The sequence below is a fragment of the Indicator indicator genome, chromosome 37 (genome assembly GCF_027791375.1).
Source record: "Indicator indicator isolate 239-I01 chromosome 37, UM_Iind_1.1, whole genome shotgun sequence".
NCBI classification, from domain to species: domain Eukaryota; kingdom Metazoa; phylum Chordata; class Aves; order Piciformes; family Indicatoridae; genus Indicator; species Indicator indicator.
The window spans coordinates 5,060,671-5,078,859 of NC_072046.1; the positions used below are offsets into that span (position 1 = coordinate 5,060,671).

Sequence of the window (18,189 nt, forward strand, 5' to 3'; positions counted from 1 at the left end):
TTTGGTGTGGAAAAATAAAAAAGCTATTTTGAAATAAAAAATTGAGATTTTTATTGCTGTTTTATTTGTTAATGATTTCCAAAGGAACAACTCCTAGGTGTACATCATGAGCACCATAATAGAGAGTCCAGAGGAGGGCCACAGAGATGAGCCAAGGGCTGGAGCACCTCTGCTGTGAGGCCGGGCTGAGGGAGCTGGGTTGTTCAGCCTGGAGAAGAGAAGACTCTGGGGGACCGCAGAGCTTGCTTCCAATAGCTGAAGGGATCCTCCAGAAAGGCTGCAGAGGGACTTGTCCTGAGGGTATCTAGAGACAGGACAAGGAGGAATGGTTTGAAGTTGAGGCAGAGCATGGTTAGACTGGAGCTGAGGAAGAAGTTGTTCAGTACAAGGGTGGTGAGACTCTGGAACAGGCTGCCCAAGGAGGTTGTGGATGCCTCCTGCCTGGGGGTGTTCAAGGCCAGGTTGGATGAGGCCTTGAGCAGCTGATTGTAGTTGAGAGGTGTTCCTGCCCATGGCAGGGGGCTTTGAGGAGATGATCTCTGAGGTCCCTTTCAACCAGAGCCATTCTAGGATTCTGTGATGATGATTCTGCTTTGCCCCTGACTTGCTGTTGTCCTCAGCTCCCAGTTCACCTTTACTGGCCAAACAGCCTGCCCTTGCTGCTGGCAGTCAGCCAGAGGCACGGTAAGAGGAGCATACTGCAGGGAAATTCACAAGGGCAAAACAAGCATCCTAGTCAAGAGCTAAAGCAGGGAGTGAGACTCAGGCTGCATTGGAAAAGCTCTGAGGAGCTTCAGTGGGAAGGCTTCAGAAAAGACTTTTTGACCTTTTGTTGAGCTTATGTTCTCCCCTCAACTAAAACAGCATTGAATGGAAAGTCTCATTTTTTTGGTTTTTTCTTTAAGACTGAAATGGAAGCTACATTTCTGGTATTTTTATTTATTTAATAGATAAAAGCTCTACATAGACTTAAATATTCTATATTAAAGTACATGAATGTGATACTTCTACTACAGATTTATGGCCTATATATATATTTGAAATATTTCTCATTTTTATGTGGTTCCACAAAACTGAAAGGCAGGGATTTGAGATTCATTACAGACTAAGGATAACTTTTAACAAGTGAAAACATTTGTAATGTAGCTTTACTATTCACCATGGATTGTGCGTGTTGGGTACAGGAGGGGTTATCTCCCACACCTACATATCCTGCTCAGCAGTACCAGTGCTGGTAAGAACAAAACCAACATATGGAGGAGAAGTCACTTGCCTATGGAGGTTATTTTTTCAAATACAGGATGAAAACCTGCTGATTTTTCTCTGTTTTTCCCCAGGAAATGATTGCCATGGGACAGTTCAGGGGATCTTAGTATGCAGAAAACTTGTTTTGTCTTAGAAAATGCTTTTGTGGTCAAATTGTCCCAGGAGCAAGTCTCCAAATGTATTTCTGGCCTCTGTCAGTTTGCCAGTGAGCTTGTTTCAACAAGAAGAATGTAATTCATGATTAAATACATCGAATAATAAGTTAGGCCCTGGAAATTGAAAGTGCAAGGCCACGATTTGTTTCATGGCATGTCATTTCATTTCTAGGTGGTTACAATCCCAGCGTCTCGCAACAAATGTCCCTGCAACACCTGGCTAGGCAGGAGCTGGAAGTCTCCTGTGGAGCATCTGCACCTCACAAAAGTCACTTGCTTGGAGAATGGAGCACAGGGATGTGTACTAAAACCATGGGAAATGCAGTCTTATTAGGCAAAGGAAGCTGTAAATACATCCTCCCCAACACCTTAAAGGAGTCTGGAGTCATCCTAAATGATTATTCCAGATTAGCAATGCAAAATGAAGAATTTAAATTACTCAGTGATAGAAAAAGGACATTTTATATATTGTGGTCATGATCAGACATTTTGGACAACAACTAAACTCTGTGATAGTCAAGAAATAAAAGTTTGGGGTATTTCAATTGAGCATTGCATTTCAGAGCAAAATCTACTGCCACTCTTCCATGTAAATTTAGAATAGAGTGTTCCATCTGGCAGGGACCTTCAACAATCATCTAGGACAACTGCCTGAGCAGCTCAGGGCTGACCAAGAGTCAAAGGTCGTTAGTAAGGTCGTTGGCCAAATGCCTCTTTGCCTCACATCCAACCTAAATCTGTTCTGCTCATTTCAAGCCATTGCTCCTCCTCCTGTCCCTGCAGGCCTTTGCAAACAGTTCCTCTGCAGCCTTCTCATAGGCCCTTCAGGTACTGGAAGGTTGCTATTAGGTCTTCCTGGAACCTTCTCTTCTCCAGTGTTTACCGGCAGGCTTGGGGCATAGATCAGCTCTGAGTGTTTCATCACCCTCTTGATAAGGAAATGTTTCCAAATGTCAAGTTTGAACCTCCCCTGATGCAGTTTTGAACCATTCCCACATGTCCTATTCTTGAAACTCAGGGAGAGAATAACAGTACCTCCCTCTCCATGTCTCTCCTCTAGGAAGGTGTAGAGAGCCAGGAAGGCACTCCTCAGTCTCCTTTTCCTGGTGCGCTCAAAGTCCTCCCCCACTCCTCCCATGACATTCCTCCAGCCCTATCACTGCTGTTGTTGCCCTCCTCTGGACACATTCCAGTACCTTCACATCCTCCTTGAATTGTGAGGCCCAGACTGCTCTCAGTACTCAAGGTGAGGCCAGACCAACTCTCCTTCTGTAGCTAGCTGTAACATCTGCTAACTCCTTCAGTGCCCTGTGATTAATCCCATCAGGGCCCCTGGCACAGGCATCCCACCCACACAACTGCTCCCTTCTGATTCCAGTGTCCACAAATGGAAAGTCACTGCTCCCACCCTTGTGGTCCTCTAACTCAGGGAATGGGGCAGCCCAAACTGTCATTAATATAAGGCAGCCTGCTGAACAGCCTGGAGCCCCCCATAGCCTGCACCATAGCACTTCAGTCTCATTACACCAAGTCTCATGAGGTTCAACAAGAGCAAGCTCAGGGTCTTGCACCTAGGCTGGAACAATCCTCATTATCAGTCCAGGCTGGGGGATGAGGTGATAGAAAGCAGCCCTGCAGAGAAGGTCTTGGGGTTGCTGGTGGCTGAGAAGCTGGACATGAACCAGAAATGGGCACTGGTAGACCAAGAGGCTAATGGCAGCATGGGATGCATCCAAAGCAGCATGGCCAGAGATGGAGAAAGGGGATCCTACCCCTCTGCTCTGGGGAGGCCTCATCTGCAGTGCTGTGTCCAGCTCTGGGGCCCCCAACACAAGAAGGACATGGACATGATGGAGAGAGTCCATGATGATCAGAAGGGCTGAACACTTCTCCTATGAGGACAGGCTGAGGGAGCTGGGGGTGTTCAGCCTGAAGAGAAGGTTCCAGGCAGACCTAATAGTGACCTTCCAGTACCTGAAAGGGCTACAAGGAGGTGGCAGAGTGACTGCAGGAACAGGACCCAGGGCAATGGCTTAAAACTAGAACAGAGCAGATTAAGATTGGATGTGAGGAACAAAATCTGCACCAGGAGGGTGCTGGAAAACTGCATCAGGTTGCCCAGGGAGGTGGTTGAGGCCCCATCCCTGGAGATATTCAAGGTGAGGCTGAACAAGGCTCTGAGCAACCTGTTCTAGTGGAGGATGTCCCTGCTGAGTGCAGGGGCGTTGGAGGTCCTTTCCAACCCAAACCTTTCTATAATACCAATGACATCACAGTTCGGGGAACAGACCAATGCTTCCAGTTCACCCTGTTTGTCACAGTGCACCTGGGCTGCATCAGAAGCAGTGTGGCCAGCAGATCAAGGGAGGTGATTCTGCCACTTTGCTCTGGTGAGACCTCACTTGAAGTACTGTATCCAGCTCTGGAGCACTCAACACAGGAAGGATATGGCCAACATTGCACAATTGGTGTACACACATTTCAGATGTGCTCCTAAACCCTCAGTGCTCCCATTAGCATTGTCGCCTTCAGGTGATGCCATGCCAGCCTTGTATCTCCTCATTGCATCCCCTTCCTCCATCAATTCTAGCTTAAATCCATCTCACAGAATCACAGAACATTAGGGGCTGAAAGGAACTTCAAAAGATCATCCAGTCCAACCCCTCTACCAGGGCAGTGTGAGAGCTGAAATCCCCTCACACTGACAATAACCAGGCTAGCTCAGTGTGGAAGCAAATGAAAGCTGTATTTACAAGCAAATCTACAATCTATGATGAAATGCAATGAATACTATTCACAACATTTACAAATATGTACAACCAACAGAAAAAGCACAATCAAGCTCCCTTTGCTTCCCACAAGGGGCCTCCCCCCCCCCCCAAGAAGGAATCCCCCCAGACTCCCCTAGTAGAAGGCAGAGAGTCAAGAAGCAGAGAGGCTGTTAGACTTAGCTTGTCAAGGTCAGTGTGTTATCTTCAGCCAGAAACGAAGCAGCAGCCAGACAGAAGCCAGGCAAGCTGAGAACTGCCCAAACTCCCCAACCTTGTTTTAAGTGGAGATTCTTAAACATTTCTACCTCTCCAATGGAAGTGTTTAGAATAATCATTATTTTGCTTTCGTACACCCAATAGTGACTTATTTACATTCTTTTGCTTTCTCTGCTTGAACTTTGTGAAGAAAAATTTAAAAGACAATCTTAAAACCATCACAGTCACCCAGGGCAGGTCACCCAGGAACACATCCAGGAAGGTTTTGAATGTTTCCAGAGGCTCCAGAGCTCTGTCACCCTCACAGTGAAAATGTTTTTCCTTACATTCACGTGGAACTTCCTCTGCTCTCAGTCAGCCCTGCCAACTCATGAGCAAAGCAAGCAGCATTTCTCCCACAAGGAGAGATGGATCCCATCAGGCTCCTGAATACCTTGTGTCTCAAAGTCTCTCTCTCAAAGTCTCTCTTCTTTGGTATAGAAAAGCCAAAGTTCTGGCAGAGGCAGCAGGCTTGCAACCCGGTATTGAAATCCTGGGCATACTTGTTTCTTCTAGCATCACTGGGAGGATTGAGGAAAACACAACCTGTGCTCCAGAGTCCTTTAGTGTCCTTCTCAGGGCCCTAAAATCTCTTTTAATTGGCCTTGGACTTCTTGTTGTGGTGTCATTCCCACCCAAGCGGGAGAGCAGGAGTAGGCAATAATCTGAAGGCTGTACTAAGCTTGGCAGTTCTCTGATGGCATCACTGATTCAGGCTCCAGGAAGGCTGCAAACTTCCCTGGAAAGAGTCTGATCTGCAGATGGGTGCCTTGGTTCTGCCCATGAGCACCACAACTTGTTGCTGTCTCTTCCCATTGCTGATTTTAATGTAGTTTCTAATGCTGGTGTGAACTTGACAAGAGCATTTGCACAGCTCTTTTAGCACAGCTCAGGTTATGAACTCATCTGCCAAAATGAACTTCAGCCTTCAGGTGATTACTGCAAATGCTGGATGCAAATATTCTCATCCCTCCTCAGGAGCAGCATTGCCCTGCAGTTACAGGAGATCAAAACAGCACTGGGGTTGCCATCATTCACAGGACAGCCTGCTCAGAAGCTGTCACTTCCAGCCAGCAGCAAGACTGCAGCCAGCGGCAAGACTGCAGCCAGCGGCAGTAGTTTCCAGGAGCAGCCTAGAAGCAGCTGATCAACTCATGCTATACATTTGTACTGCACTTCTCTTTCTCTGTAAGGAGTAGGGATAGGAAGAGCAGTGACCCAGTGATGGAGTTTATTGCAGAGCAGGGTGATGGCTAAGGAAGCATCTACTGCACACAGCCCTTTCTGGGTTTCCTGCCACACAGCCACCTTTGCTTGACCTTGGGTACTTGCTCACCAGCAGTGTTCTTGACAAGGGCTAGAAATAGACTGAATGAAGACTGAACCAAGACTGAACCAAGCGTCCTTCAGTCTTTTCTAACTTTCTGTTCCTTATGAGCACAGGCTGAGGGAGCTGGGGCTCTGCAGCTTGGAGCAGAGGAGCCTGAGGGCTGCCCTCATTCCTGGTGATAAAGATGTGCAGGGCAGTGTGGAGAGGATGGAGCCAGGCTCTGCTCAGGGATGTCCAAGGACAGGACAAGGGACACTGGGGGCAAGGTGAAGCAGAGGAGGTGCCATGGGAACAGGAGGGAAATCTTTTGTCCCTGTGAGGGTGACAGAGCCTGGAGTAGGCTGCCCAGAGATGTTGTGGCCTCCTTCTCTGAAGACATTCAAAACCCAGCTGGACATGTTACTCTGTGACCTACTCTAGGTGACTCTGCTCTGGCAGGGTGTTGGACTGGCTGATCTTTCAAGGTCCCCTCAACCCCTAATGTTCTGTGATTCTGTGAATGTCTTTTAAATATTTAGTAACTTCAAATATGAGCAATTTAAAAGTAATGCTCCCAAGTAGTAACAGCCATGGTTCCTGCTGTCCAGGTTATCTGAGAGTTGGTAGGGACAGACACAGGGTATGTAATAAACCTACTTCTTCTACTGGACAATCTAGAAAATATTGAAATTATTTGGTTTAGCAATGAAATCTCAAGGGAGAGCAAGGAAGGGCAAACTGCACAAAAAGGCAGGCATCTGGGGCAAATCATGCCCCCAGAATAGCATTGGTCTCCCTTCAGATGGCACCAGACTTCATAATGGAACTCTCTGCAGATGCTCAGCTCAGCCCCATCCTGCTGGGTGGGTGTGTGGCTGCCGACCTCAAGTTACCACCCTGTGTCATCATACTCGTGCAGTACAGCTGCCCAAGGACAGGGGATGAATTCCATGGCAAATGCACAATCTTCACACGGACACACCAAGGAATGTGAGAAACAAAGCCCTTGTAAGGTCTCCATACACCTGCACTGCTACCAAACCACCTCATATCCACTGAGGCCAAAACTGCACTTCCTGCCATGGTACAGGTGCCCCTCTCACAGTATAGGCACTCAGAACCACTAAACTCAGATTTTCTGCTGACCTTCCCCTGCATCCCAAAGGAGCATGGAACAGATCCCCAGGTCAGTAAGCAGATGGAGCAGTCATGGCACCCACTTCTCCCCTTCTCAGGATGACGAATAGAAATCCTCTCCCCTCTATAGAGCCACTGCCCTGGAGCCTGCATTCAGCTGTGCTTTGAACAAAAGTGCAGTTATGGCTGCAGGCTGGACTCATCAGGAAAGCTTGCAGAGAAGTGGTTGTGCAATATGCCTACCTGTGCTGCTGAGCTGCCTACCTGAACTGCTGGACTGCCTACCTGTGCTGCTGGACTCCCTACCTGAGCAGCTGGATGGCCTAGCTGTGCTGCTGAGCTGCCTACCTGTGCTGCTGAGCTGCCTACATCTGCTGCTGGACCGCCTACCTGAGATGCTGGGCTGCCTTACTTGTGCTGCTAGACTGCCTACCTGTGCTGCTGAGCTGCCTACCTGTGCTGCTGAGCTGCCTACCTGAGATGCTGGACTGCTTACCTGTGCTGCTGGACTGCGTACCTGTGCTGCTGCACTGCCTACCTGAACTGCTGGACTGCCTACCTGAGCTGCTGGGCTGCCTACATCTGCTGCTAGACTGCCTACCTGAGATGCTGGGCTGCCTACCTGTGCTGTTGAGCTGCCTACCTGAGCTGCTGGACTGCCTACCTGTGCTGCTGCACTGCTTACCTGTGCAGCTGGACTGCCTACCTGTGTTGCTAGACTGCCTACCTGTGCTACTGGGCTTCCTACCTGTGCTGCTGCGCTGCCTGTGCTGCTGGACTGCCTATCTGTGCTGCTACGCTGTCTACCTGTGCTGCTGAGCTGCCTGAGCTGCTGGACTGCCTACCTGTGCTGCTAGACTGCCTACTTGTGCTGCTGGGCTTCCTACCTGTGCTGCTGCGCTGCCTGTGCTGCTGGACTGCCTACCTGTGCTGCTAGACTGCCTACCTGTGCTGCTGGGCTGCCTACCTGTGCTGCTGGGCTGCCTAGCTGGGCTGCCTACCAGTGCTGCTGGGCTCAGACTACTCCTCTGCAAAGTGTTAAGAAGTTTAGCCTCCATACACATGAAAGAAAAGAAGCCTGAAATGGTAGAGAAACCACCACTACCTCAGCAGAGGACCCAACCCTGACCCAACCCTTCCTACAGATGTCCCATAATCATCAGCCCCATGCTCTGCAGGTGAGACCCAACCCAGTGAGCCAGTTGCAGCAGCTTTCTGAGCCACCATACAGTCTGAGGCAGATTTAATGCCTGGGAGGTGTGAGACACATCATGAAACGAAGGGGAAAAGTATCTCAGAGTTGGAGATTTATGACAGGATAATTGGGATAGGAACCACAGCTTGGGCAGTGCCCCTGCCTGGCCATGACTAGTGCCTGCTCACTGCAGTCTATTAAGCTGTTTCTGTTTTTCTGGGTGAGGGCTGCCTGTGCTGTGTGCATGTTGTGAGACCAGCAAGCAGGCAGAAGGCTGCTGTGCCATAGTGCCAGCAAACGGAGCAAGGCTGTGCCTGTAACCAAGTGTCCAGCAGACCAGCAGCCGAGTATGTCAAGTGACCTGGAGTCAGCTGTGTGTATGTGAGTGGGACAACTGGGAAAACCGGTTAGTGGAAAAACCAGTAGGAGTAAGGTGCACGAGAGGTTTTAAGTCCTGGTGGCCAACTGAGACACCCATTTAGAAGGGAAGGGGCTGTGCAGTTGGGTCCCAGGGGTGGTAGTGGCTGACCACTGGGTATCAGAGGATGTAGAAACACAAAGACTGCTGCTGAGCACTAAATATTGCAGGGGCAGAGGACCTCAGAACCTAGAACAGAGCTTCAGTCTGATTCTTCTCATCTGCTGCATGGGTCTTCCCCTCTTCCATGGTTTAAGGAACTCACCACAGTGTGAAAAGTGAGAGCAGGGGAAGCTGAGCAAGTCCATGCACAGGGTTCAGGTTCTTCACCTTCTCATGCATCCAGGGGACAGGAGTGTCTCCACCAAGCCTCAAAGCAATGCACACTTGCCTACGTGCAGCTCAGGGGGAGCAGCACACACACATGTGGAGACTCCTTTGGGATCTGGAGGTGCTTGTCTTGGTTCTAAGAAGACACATTTGGGTTAGCCTAGGAGGTCTGCAGTCACAGGAGGCCCCTGGAGTCTCAGCAAACCATCCCAGCCAGGCCCAGGTCCTGGGTCACTGGAAGTGGTGTGGAAAGGCAAATGTCACCTTCATTAAAACTGAGCAGTGTGTGAAGGAATGAGCAGCGTGGGCTGACCTTGCACTGGCTGCAGGCCTACCCTGGTTCCAAACACCAACAACTGAGCCCAGCTGGCTTTGATGCTGTGACTCAGCTCAGCAGCAGGCACAGAGCTGACTCTAGAGCAGGCCACCAGTGCAGACTACCCAGCACTGCTGCAATGATCCACCTGGCCACAGACACCCAACCCCATGCCTGGAGTCACAGAGCTATCAAAGTCAAACTCTACAACTGTTACACCTGCAGGAATCACCCATCTGAAGCTCCTCAGTGTTTGCCTGCTGCCCCTGAGAGGGTGACAAGCAACAGCAGCCCTTGCACCCCACACCCAGAGGAATCAGTCTCCTGCCCCAGCATGTGCATCCCACAGGGAGGCCCATTGTGGCCTCTAGGATTGGGAAGTAGTGCAGCTTCTCCTGACAGTGGTCAGTGGGGCAGTGCCAGGGGATGCTCTTTCCAGGATGTCTGGTCACAGGAGCCATAAACAAGAACAGAGATAAGGCTGACATACAGTAAGGGAGGCTGGGACGAGAACAAACCCAGGCAGGCATTGTTAAGGATCTGTGCAGGGACTCAGAACATTTATTTTTACAGTTGGGAAGTTAAGGAAAGGGAGGGAGGCAAACACAGAATCGTAAATCCTGGCCCATTAGCACTGCCAACACCCAGAGACAGACAGCATCAGTTACTGATCAGCTCTCAAGGAGCTGCTGGCAACCAGGACTTTGCAGCTGGTAAAGGTGCAAACGAGTGTCCAGGGTGCTGGAGCTGGCAAGACTGTGGCCTGCTGAGGAAATGTGCAAGAGCAGGGAAGCTGCAAGTAGCAAAGATGGCAAAAAAGGGATACAGAGGAGGCTGGTGGATGGCAAGCGCCTGCCAGTCAGTGCTGCTCCAGCTGAACTCCACACTTGATCATCACAGCCTGTCTCCTTAAACTCTTCCATAGCTCCGTGCAGTCTCTCCTCCCATGCACATGTGCTGCAGGGATGAAGTGCCAGCTACAGGGCAACCAGCCAGGGGATTTCCTGCCAGCTTCTGAAGTCATACTAAAGAAGCAAGCAGCCTTGACCTGTGCTGGCACCGAGTGGGAAGGGACCCAGCTGGCTGTGCTCCTGTACTGGAGTCCCATGTGTGTGTGCTGCTGACAGCAGGGTCTTGCCTGGGGCAGTCTGTGTCATCTGGCAGCTGTGTGTGTCTCTGGTAAGTGCTTCAGGAAACAGGAAAGCAGCAGCTGTGTCCTTCAGCTTGGGCAGAGACCTTGGGTACCAGGCAGGCCAGTGGTCAGACAAGAGGGATCCTGAGCCAAATGTCACACAGAGGCAACCTCTCAAAATCCTGAGTTACACATCCAGTTAGGCAGACAGCCCTGAGACCTCTGCTGAGTGGTGAGCTCCCATGGATTTGCAGTCCCCTTCCAGAAGAGCCATGGGCTGCCAGTGCTTCTCCAGCAGTATTTGTCTTGCTTTCCTATCACAACCCACAGCTGTTGCAATCATTCAGGTACACACAGCTCCACAAGCAAACTGAGCTACTAATCAGCAAGCCTGACAGAGGGATTCTATAGCCCACATCATCTTGGGGAGCAGACTGAAACCCCAGGCTCTAAGAAGCTGGCTGGAATAACTCCAGATGAAACAGTTGCCTGTCCCCACTGCACTGCTCCACACTGAACTGGGCCTGTAACCCAGCACAGGTCAGCCTGCTGACCTCTAACACCCTGCTGGCCTCTGTAACACCCTGCCTGGGATTAGGGAACTACAACCAAGGCAAAAGCTGAAGGGGTCCCTCCAGACCTAAGTGGTGTCTTGCACTTCTTCACACCACAATGGACTACGTAGTTTCTCCCCAGCACAAGCTCAGATGTAGTCAACACCTACCTAAAGCCTCAGCAGACAGTCCAAAGGCACCAGTCCCACCCATGCAAAGAGGGAAGGTGGCAGATTTAGCAATCACAACCTTGTGAGGTGCTTGTGCCCTTCCCCAGAAGCACGCATGTGGAGACTACAGATGGCCATAAGAGATGGACTCCTGAACTGGGGATGTGTAAAGGGAGATAGCAAGGGGAAGGCTGCTCAGACTGCTTGCCCCCACTGTCAGATGGGGCAGGGCCACCCTCTCCCGCAAAAGGAGGCCTCAAGCCACGATGTCCTTCAGAGCTGCAGCCAGGTCAGGGAAGATGAAGCGGTAGCCGCTCTCTAGGGTGCGCCTGGGCACCACCCGCTGCCCCTCCAGCAGCAGCAGGGCACGCTCTGCCCCAAAGGCAGCCCGCACTGCCCAGGCCGGCACTGGCAGCAGGGCTGGGCGGCCCAGAGCTGCAGCAAGCTCCTGAGCAAAGCTGCCATTGGTGGTGGCAGGGGCGGCTGGGGAGACGCCGTTGAGGACACCTCGCAGGCACTCACTCTCCAGGGCATGAGAAACAATCCCGGCCAGGTCCTGAACGTGGATCCATGGGAAGGGCTGGAGCCCAGAGCCCATGGGGCCTCCTAGGCCCAGACGGAAAGGCCAGAGCATCTGAGAGATTGCACCACCACCTCGGCCCAGCACTACCCCTGTGGGGAGAACAGAGTGAGACCACAACCCTCTGCAAAGGACAAAAGCTCTTCAGCCCCAAACCTCCAATTGGGAGACAGTCTTAGAGGGCTAGGCTGGAACCACCCAACAAGGAGAGGCACAAGTTCTTCTCCCTCCTCTTCCCTGTCTTGCCCCAGCAGCAAAGCAGAGCCACATTGAGAAAGTATCATGCGCTGTCTCACCAGATCTCACCACAACACCACGAGCTGGGCTCCCAGGGATGACAGCTGCAGCCTCCCAGGAGCTCACCAGGCGTGAGAAGAAGTCAAAATCTCCCCCAGGACTGTCCTCAGTGTACTCAGCTGTGAGGCTGGGGTGATAATAGCCTGCAGGTGCAGCAGCATAAAGGAGGGCGTCTGGGGTGAATCAGACACACAACCCCCCAAAAAAACCCAAGACTCACTTCCCTGCCTCCAGGAGTTAATCACTCAGTGCGGGACATCCTCACATGAACAGCACAGGGTCTATGTGACAGCAATCCTGAGAGGTTTTTGACTCTGCAACTTCAGCAGGTTGAACTGGCAGCCCCAGAAACCAAATCTGTCAGCAAGCAACACAGAGGTGGCTGCCAGTGCTCTAAACCTGGACATCACAAGTGCTGGACTATGGCAGCTTTAAGGACTGTAACAACCAGAAATGCAAAGCTAGAGATATGCAGGGGGACTCAGTTGAGGCCCTGCTTAGACAAACTGGTTCTACAGGATGCCTAAAAGCTTTCTCTCTGAAAACATCCTGTCCTAATGACACCAAGAGAAAGCACAGGGACGCAATTCCTCTCCAGCAGTACCCAAAAGATGATCAAGGCTTGCCTAAACAGAGACACTGATGGAAATAAAGCTGCCATTTCAGGGCAGCACATGTGTCCCTCTAAAAGTGTTTCAGCCTGGGGCTGTACCTCTCCAGGTCAGCAGGAGTCATGCCTTGGCTGGGCCAAACCAATACCTACGCCAGTGACGAGGACCCAAGCACGGGGTGGCTGTTCAGCATCAGAAATGGCTTTGGCCAAGGTCTTGGTGGTCTCAACCCGGCTGCTGATGATTTCCTTGCAGAAGGCATCATTCCATCTGGGAAAGAGAGCCATTAATTATACTCACTGTGGCACTGCCTAGAAAATTTTCCACAGATCTTGAATGGAAAGTGATAGTGTAAATAAATTACCATTGGATTTTAAAGGGAAAATAATGATAACATCCACATAATCCCATTGATCTGATATCTAACAGATATCTAGCAGATATCTTCACTCTAGCAGATACTAGCTCTGGCTTCTGCTGGCTTGCTGACCTTGGCTATGTTCTTGTTGTGGTTAAGTAGTAACAGCTACTCTCTGCTCTTCTGTCTCTTTTACCATGTATAAGGGGGGAAGCAGGGGAAGAGGGGGAAGCTGTTGGCAACCCCCTGCTTTTGTCCAGGCGGACTCTTGTGCTGTTTATAAATTGTAAGTATATGTAAATATTGTATATTTTGCATATATTCATTGCATTCCATATTTTCAGATTGCAGGTTCGCTTGTAAATAGAGCTTCATTTGCTTTCAACTGAGCTGGTCTGACATTTTTGTGCTGGGGGGTAATTTCAACCAACCACACTCCCCACGATATGCCAGGAAACAGCATCAAGAAAGCCAACAGACTCCTGCTTACAAGCACAGGAGAGGGCGTGTGAATTCCCCCCAATTCCAGAGCAGGGGCAGGACATGAGCTCTTACTATCTAAATGCATGAGGACTTCAGTCTCAGGATAGAGTCTCTCCACTTCCCAGAAAAGGCTGTGGGGTTTGGACTTAGGACAAAGACAGCAGGGGAGCTGGACGTCAAAGCTGGGTGCAGTGAATTCTTCCCAAGTGCCTAACAGAAGCACTTCCAAAAACACCCCCATGGAAGTCAAACCCTGGTGCTCACTTTGCATCACTCTGCATTACTTAAATGCAGGTATCTGGTGTCATTTTGGAAACATGGCACTACTTTGCCTAGCCTCAAACTTCCAATCCAGAAGCCAATTTGCTTTCCAAGGGTATTCTAGAACTTAATAGGCCTACAGAAAATTTTGGATACTTGGGATCTGGGTGAGCCAAGTACTTCTTGGGCACCCCATTTCCTCCCCAGATGCCTCCCACATTCTCTGACATCCAGCTCACCTTGCCTTCACTTTGTCTCAAACAGCACTCTGGGGGATCCTTACCTGCGGAAAGGGTTGAGGACGTTTTCACCAGCTAAATTCACCACAGCATCACACAGGGGCAGTCCAGAGCGGGACAGCTCTTCCTGGGCAGGGGTAACACAGACATCACATACTCGACCTGTCCTCTGCTCAATCCCTGCCAACAACCAAGCACGGCAGGCTCCAGACACTGCTTGGAGCACTCCTTGGAGCTACAGGAGCGCCCATCCCATGGTCATGGCTCTCGGAGCACCCCGCAGCCCTAAAGCGCATCCACAGGAGGCAGCGTTGCCACCGCAGATCCCTGTAGGCAGCGGCGGCCCAGGGCTAGCAGGCCTTGCTCCTCCGCCCCGACGCCTTCTCCCTCCCCGTGCCCGTCCTCATCTCGTACCCAGCTGATGCGGTCCCTGCCCCGTCGCCGAGAGATGTGAGTCACCTCATGCCCGCGGCTCCGCAGCAGCTGCGTCAGGGCAGTGCCCACGAACCCAGTTCCGCCTCCTAGGAGAAAGCGAGAGCGTTACAGACCTGCCGCCCGGGCTGGCGGCGCAAGGCCTGCACAGCTCTTCCCTCTGCTATGCATCGGGGTCCGGCCCACATTGCCCCGGCCAGCGCCAGCCCTCAGCCGGCTCTGTGTACGGGCACCGCGCTCCCTGTCCCGCCCCCAGACACAGCGGGCCTGGCTCCGACCTCTGTCCGCAGCACCCCAAGACAGGTCGGCTCCCTACTTCCAGAAAGTCCTCCTCTCAAAGCCCCCGGGACCTCTCTCAGGCCCCGCTCCCTCCGCTGGGTCGCCCTTGCCTACTCGGGCCTGGCCGGTCCGGCACTCACCCACTAGCACCCTCATGGCGGCACCGGGCGCTCAGACACCGAACAGCAGCTACTGCGCATGCGCTGCACGGCCCCACTGCTCCCCGGCGTCCGCTGTGGTTCCTTACAGGCCCGCACGGCCCAGCGCCTCCACTCTGCCGCTTGGGCCCCCCCATTCTCGGCACTTACACCCTGCCGCCTGGGCCCTCTCACCCGGCGCTTACACCCTGCCGCCTGGGACCCCCGCAGTGCTTACGCCCTGCCGCCTGCGAACTCTCCAGTGCTTACACTATGCCGCCTAGGAACCTCTCCAGCGCCTACAACCTGCCGCCTGGGAACCTTCCCCCCAGCGCCTACACCCTGCCGCTTAGGAAGCTCCCCCAGGGCATAAACCTTTTCAGTGCCAGGGGAGAGGACGGTGAGGGAGGTGGCTCGAGCCCGGCCCGGAGCAGCAGCAGGGGTCGGAGCCCCCTGTACAGCCGCAGAGCCCCCAGAGTCCGGTGAGGTGCGGGGTGGGCAGCTCCTCCCTCATGAACCCGGCTGGGCCTGGCGTGCTCAGAGACCGGACGGTTCGCTCTGCCGGAGGCGTTTAAAAGCCGAAGGAAGTGCCCGTGGGATAGTTCCCAGGAATGAAGAGTTTGGCAGCTGGGAATCGGCCGGCAGCGTCTCGCCCGCCGGAGCCTCCTTCCCTCCGGACACCTTCGCGCTCGCCTCCTCAGGACCGCGAGAAAAAAAATGATTCGAAGGGTGTCATTGTGCGGCTGGGCTGCAGGGCCTCTTCCCAGATGCGATGGGGTAGAAGAGCCCCCGCCCCGCACCGAGATGCTTTGCCAGCCCCTCACCCAGCTGCTCTGCCAGCCCCGCACCCTGTGTCCTGCAAAGAGCTTGAGGCAGGACCCTGTGCTTTTGGGGCTGTTGTAAGGCAGCGACAGGCGCTGGAGGTGTTTGCGCCCATCCTGGGCACCCATCCTGCTCTGCCCTGTGCCCATGGCCACCGCAACCCCTCACCCAGCTGTCTGTCTTTCCCCTAGACCCTGCTGTATGTCACCAGCCACATAAAAGTGGCAACTCCTGTGGTTAAGCAGTCAAGCAATGAAGGAATTGGGTTTCTAAGGAGGAGCCAGGTAGAAATCTTAGACACCAGGATTAATGCACACAGAAAGCAACACCCCTGGGGCTCATGGGAGGTGGAGATGAAGGTGGAGGTGAAGGTGGAGGTGGAGATGAAGATCTGTGTGACCTGTGCTGCAGGCAGGTGGGTGAGCTGGAGCTGTTCTGCATCCCAGCGTGGTCTGGCTCAGCCTCTGCTGCGGTGTCCCAGTGGTGATGGTAGGGGGTACGGGCAGGCTGCACATGAGTTCTCCTTTGAATTCCTCCATCAAGGGCTGTACCAGGGTGCAGTCTCCTCAGTCCTTCCTTGCAAGCTGTCAAAGACAAGTGTAACAGAACTCTGGATCTGTTTCAAACTTGCATTTTCCGCTCACCTCCCTCTATCTCATGGTGTTACACTGGATAGAATTTCCTCGAAAGAAAAAGTCCAGCATCCAATGTTCACCCAACAAGATGTAATGGGGAAAGAAACATGCCTGCAATCAGCCTCAAGCCATAACTGAGCCCTGGCACCTGAGGAAGTCCCACACTTCTGTTGCTTCTGCTTTGGCCTGCCCATAACTGCTGCTCAGATGTGACAATCAGAATCATTTGGGTTGGAAAAGACCTTCAAAGATCACCATAAAAGGAGATCAGGTTGGTCAGGGAGGACCTGCCCCTCCTAAATCCATGCTGGCTGGGCCTGATCCATTGACCATCCTGTAGGTGCTGTGTGATTTCACTCCAGATGTGTGTTCCATAACCTTGCCTGGCACTGAGGTTAGGCTGACAGGTCCGGAATTTCCCGGTTCCTCCTTCCGGCCCTTCCTGTGGATGGGCATCACCTTGGGCAGCTTCCAGTCCTCAGGGACCTCTCCAGTGAGCCAGGACTGCTGATAAATGATGGAGAGCACCTTGGCCAGCTCATCTGCCAGCTCTCTCAGCACCCTAGGATGGATCCATCTGGTCCCATGGACTTGTGAGGATCCAAGTGGGTCAGCAGGTCCCTTACTGCTTCCTCCTGGATTACAGGAGGACTATACTGGTCCCTGGCTCTACCTGCCAGTTCAGGAGGCCAGTTGTCCAGCAGACAACCTGTCCCACTATTACAGGTTGAGGCAAAGAAGGTGTTAAGTACCTCTGCCTTTTGCTCATCTTTTGTTACTATATTCCCCTCCGCATCCAGTAAGGAGTGGAGGTTGTCCTTGCCTCTTCTTTTGCCATTAATATATTTACAGAAATATTTTTTTATTATTCTTCCCAGCGGTGGCCAGTCTAAGTTCTAAATGGGCTTTTGCTCTCTAATTTTTTTTCCTACAAGACCTAGCAACATTCTTAAACTTTCCCTGGGATACCTCCCCTTTTTTCCAAAGGTGATACCCCCTCTTTTTTTCCCTTAATTCCTTCAGAAACTCATTGCCCATCCAGGCTGTCTCCCTTGTCGTCTCCTCTTCAGGCACATGGGCACAGCCTGTTCCTGCACCTTCAAGAGTTCTTTCTTCAAGTAGGTGCAGCCTTCCTGGACACCTTTGTTTTTAAAGGCTGTTTCCCAAGGAACTTTCCGAGTTAGTTCCTTAAATAAGCTGAAGTCGTCTGCCCTTCAGAAGTCCAGTGTGGAGGTTTTAGTGCTGCCCCTCCTGGTTTCACCATATATTGAAAACTCTGTTATCTCATGGTCCCTGGACCCCAGGCAGCCTCCCACCACCACATCTCCCACCAGCCCTTCTTGATTTGTAAACAGCAGGTCAAGCAGGGCTGCACCCCTGGTAGGCTCACGTACCAGCTGGGATAAGAAGCTATCCTCCATACACTCTAGGAACCTTCTAGACTGCCTCTTCTCTGCAGTGTTAAATTCCCAGCAGATGTCTGGCAGGTTAAAGTCAACCACAAGAACAAGGGCAAGAGGTCTTGAGGCAGCCTCCAGCTGCTTGAAGAATAATAAAAAGCTCTTCTTCCTGGTTAAGTGGTCTACTTTCAGGATGTCCAGAGCCTCCCTAATATACAGGGCCACTCCTCCACCCCTTCTCCCTCGCCTGTCTCTCCTGAAGAGTCCGTAGCCATTGATTACAGTGCTCCACTTGTGTGAGTCATCCCACCACGTTTCTGTAATGGTGACAACAACATAGTTTTCCTCTGGTACCAAGGCTTCCAGCTCCTCTTTATTACCCATACTGCATGCATTAGTGTGCATACACTTCTGCTGGGCTGCTGTTTTTACCCCTGTCTCTGGCTTACCACCCTCAGCCTCCTTCAGTTCATCTCTAGTACTGCTGTGTTTAACCCCTACCCCTTCAACCCTAGTTTAAAGCCCTTGGACAAGGAATGATGCTGATACATTTCTGTAAGGACTAGATAATGACTGGTTATTATTCTGTGGAGGTCATCTCATCTATCACCCTGGAAGAAAAATGAAATTAGAGGACAGCATTTGGT

The 18,189-nt window shown here is 51.8% G+C and overlaps 1 protein-coding gene across 1 annotated transcript; it reads right to left on the reverse strand.

The window, feature by feature from the left end:
* Positions 1-9,702: 9,702 nt before the first annotated feature.
* Positions 9,703-14,843, reverse strand: SDR39U1 (short chain dehydrogenase/reductase family 39U member 1). The gene is made up of 7 exons (XM_054396458.1): positions 14,816-14,843; positions 14,689-14,718; positions 14,252-14,358; positions 13,882-13,964; positions 12,645-12,766; positions 11,885-12,028; positions 9,703-11,680 (listed from the first exon to the last, which is right to left on the reverse strand). The coding sequence occupies exons 1-7, from the start codon at positions 14,841-14,843 to the stop codon at positions 11,265-11,267; spliced, it is 930 nt and encodes a 309-aa protein (XP_054252433.1). The 3' UTR covers positions 9,703-11,264.
* Between the last annotated feature and the right edge of the window lie 3,346 nt (positions 14,844-18,189).

Coding starts and splice junctions, on each gene's coding strand:
- SDR39U1 (XM_054396458.1), bottom strand. CDS start 14,843: ATGGGGGGGCCCAAGCGGCAGAGTGGAG. Junction 12,767..13,881: donor GTCCTCAACCCTTTCCGCAG/GTAAGGATCCCC, acceptor TCTCTTTCCCAG/ATGGAATGATGCCTTCTGCA. Junction 12,029..12,644: donor GGTCCTCGTCACTGGCGTAG/GTATTGGTTTGG, acceptor CTGCACCTGCAG/GCTATTATCACCCCAGCCTC.